General features: G+C 57.8%; 1 protein-coding gene across 1 annotated transcript; it reads right to left on the bottom strand.

Moving 5' to 3' along the window:
* Positions 1–336: 336 nt before the first annotated feature.
* On the bottom strand, positions 337–813 carry LOC109762826 (uncharacterized). Its single transcript, XM_020321702.1, has one exon. It carries the CDS (start codon positions 811–813, stop codon positions 337–339), a length of 477 nt encoding a protein of 158 aa, XP_020177291.1.
* Between the last annotated feature and the right edge of the window lie 537 nt (positions 814–1350).

The raw sequence follows: 1350 nt of genomic DNA, 5'->3' as shown, positions 1-1350 counted from the left end.
CCGCGCTAAAATTGAGCGCGTGCGCGTAGCTCCAGCGGCCGCGCTAAAATGCAGCGCGCGCTAAACATTGCGTACATTTTTTAATAAAAACAATAAATAAAATTCATAGATAAAAAGCAATACATAGATATTTTAGAGAGTTCCATAGCATAGATAGATTAAAAAACTATGGTGCAACGACATAAAAAAACTACTAGATAATGCAACTACAGCCTACTCCCAGTCGTCATCATCATCATCATCATCATCGCCATCCTCGCCGGACTGGTCCGAGGTATCGAGCCACATGTCCTCCCAATGGTCATCATCAGATGAAAAGATCGTCTGCCCACCATTTTAAGCGATTTCGCACTGCGATATCGCCAGGGCCTTCCGCCGACGCCTGTCCAACCGCTCCGCGCGGTGCTTTGCCGTCTGCTCCTCGCGGCGCCTTGCCCAGAAGGCTTCCTCGTTGGCGACGTCCTCCGGGTGGCGCCGGCGCCACTCCGCCATGGCCCGCTCATCCTCCTCGGCGACGAGGAGGCGGCGCTGCCGCCGAGAGTGCTCCGCACGGTCCTGATCCGTGGTAGGGCGAGGCGGAGGGGCGACGTCCTGCGCCTGCTGGCGCGTGTGGACATCCTGGAAGTTCATCTGCTGGCGCGGCCTGTCCAGGCACCATGCCGCCGCGTCGTAGGCGCGTGCGGCCTCGTACGAGGTCTCCAACGTACCGAGGCCGAGCCGGACGTCGCCGGACCAAATCTCGGCGGAGTACCAGCCGTTGGGGCACTGGCGGACACCGCGGTAGCCCGACGCTCCTCGGCGGCGTGGCGGCATGGTTGCGCATCAGTGGCGGGGCGCTGGAGCATTGAGGAGAGGAAGCGGTGGAGGCGCTGGAGCGGCGAAGAAGATATGAGGCGCGCGTGGCAGTGTGGATAGGCACGTGGCGAGCGCAGCATTTTATAGGCGCGCCGGAAGCGGCGCGCCAAAAGTTGCGCGCGAGCTGCCGCCCTTTCCCGCGCGCGCAATTGTTTCCCGCGCGCACTTATTTCCAGCCACCGCTGGAGCGAGCGAAACCGTCCAGCGCGCGCTAAAAACCAAGTTTATCGTGCGCGCTTGCCTTTTGGCGCGGCTGTTGGAGATGCTCTTATGTTCATTGATGAGCGCTCCTAACATATCTGGGCCCCCCTGACCATTCGCTTAGGCTAAAACACTTCCAGCAAGGCCCAACATTGGTTTTAGCATTTGCCAACATAATAAAATTGAATTAATTAACGTAGATCCTCATGAACCTGAGGATTCTTTTAATTCCACATAAGCAGGTGGGCCAGTGCTTATGGTGCTGGTCCAAAACAGAGCCACTAGCGGTGCCAC

Source organism: Aegilops tauschii, chromosome 4 (genome assembly GCF_002575655.3).
Source record: "Aegilops tauschii subsp. strangulata cultivar AL8/78 chromosome 4, Aet v6.0, whole genome shotgun sequence".
NCBI lineage: Eukaryota > Viridiplantae > Streptophyta > Magnoliopsida > Poales > Poaceae > Aegilops > Aegilops tauschii.
The sequence above is the reverse complement of the archived record's forward strand: the minus strand, read 5'-3'. Positions and strand labels throughout refer to the sequence as shown.

Excerpts from the sequence above, each read along its gene's own strand:
- LOC109762826 (XM_020321702.1), bottom strand. The coding sequence starts at position 813 with ATGCCGCCACGCCGCCGAGGAGCGTCGGGCTACCGCGGTGTCCGCCAG.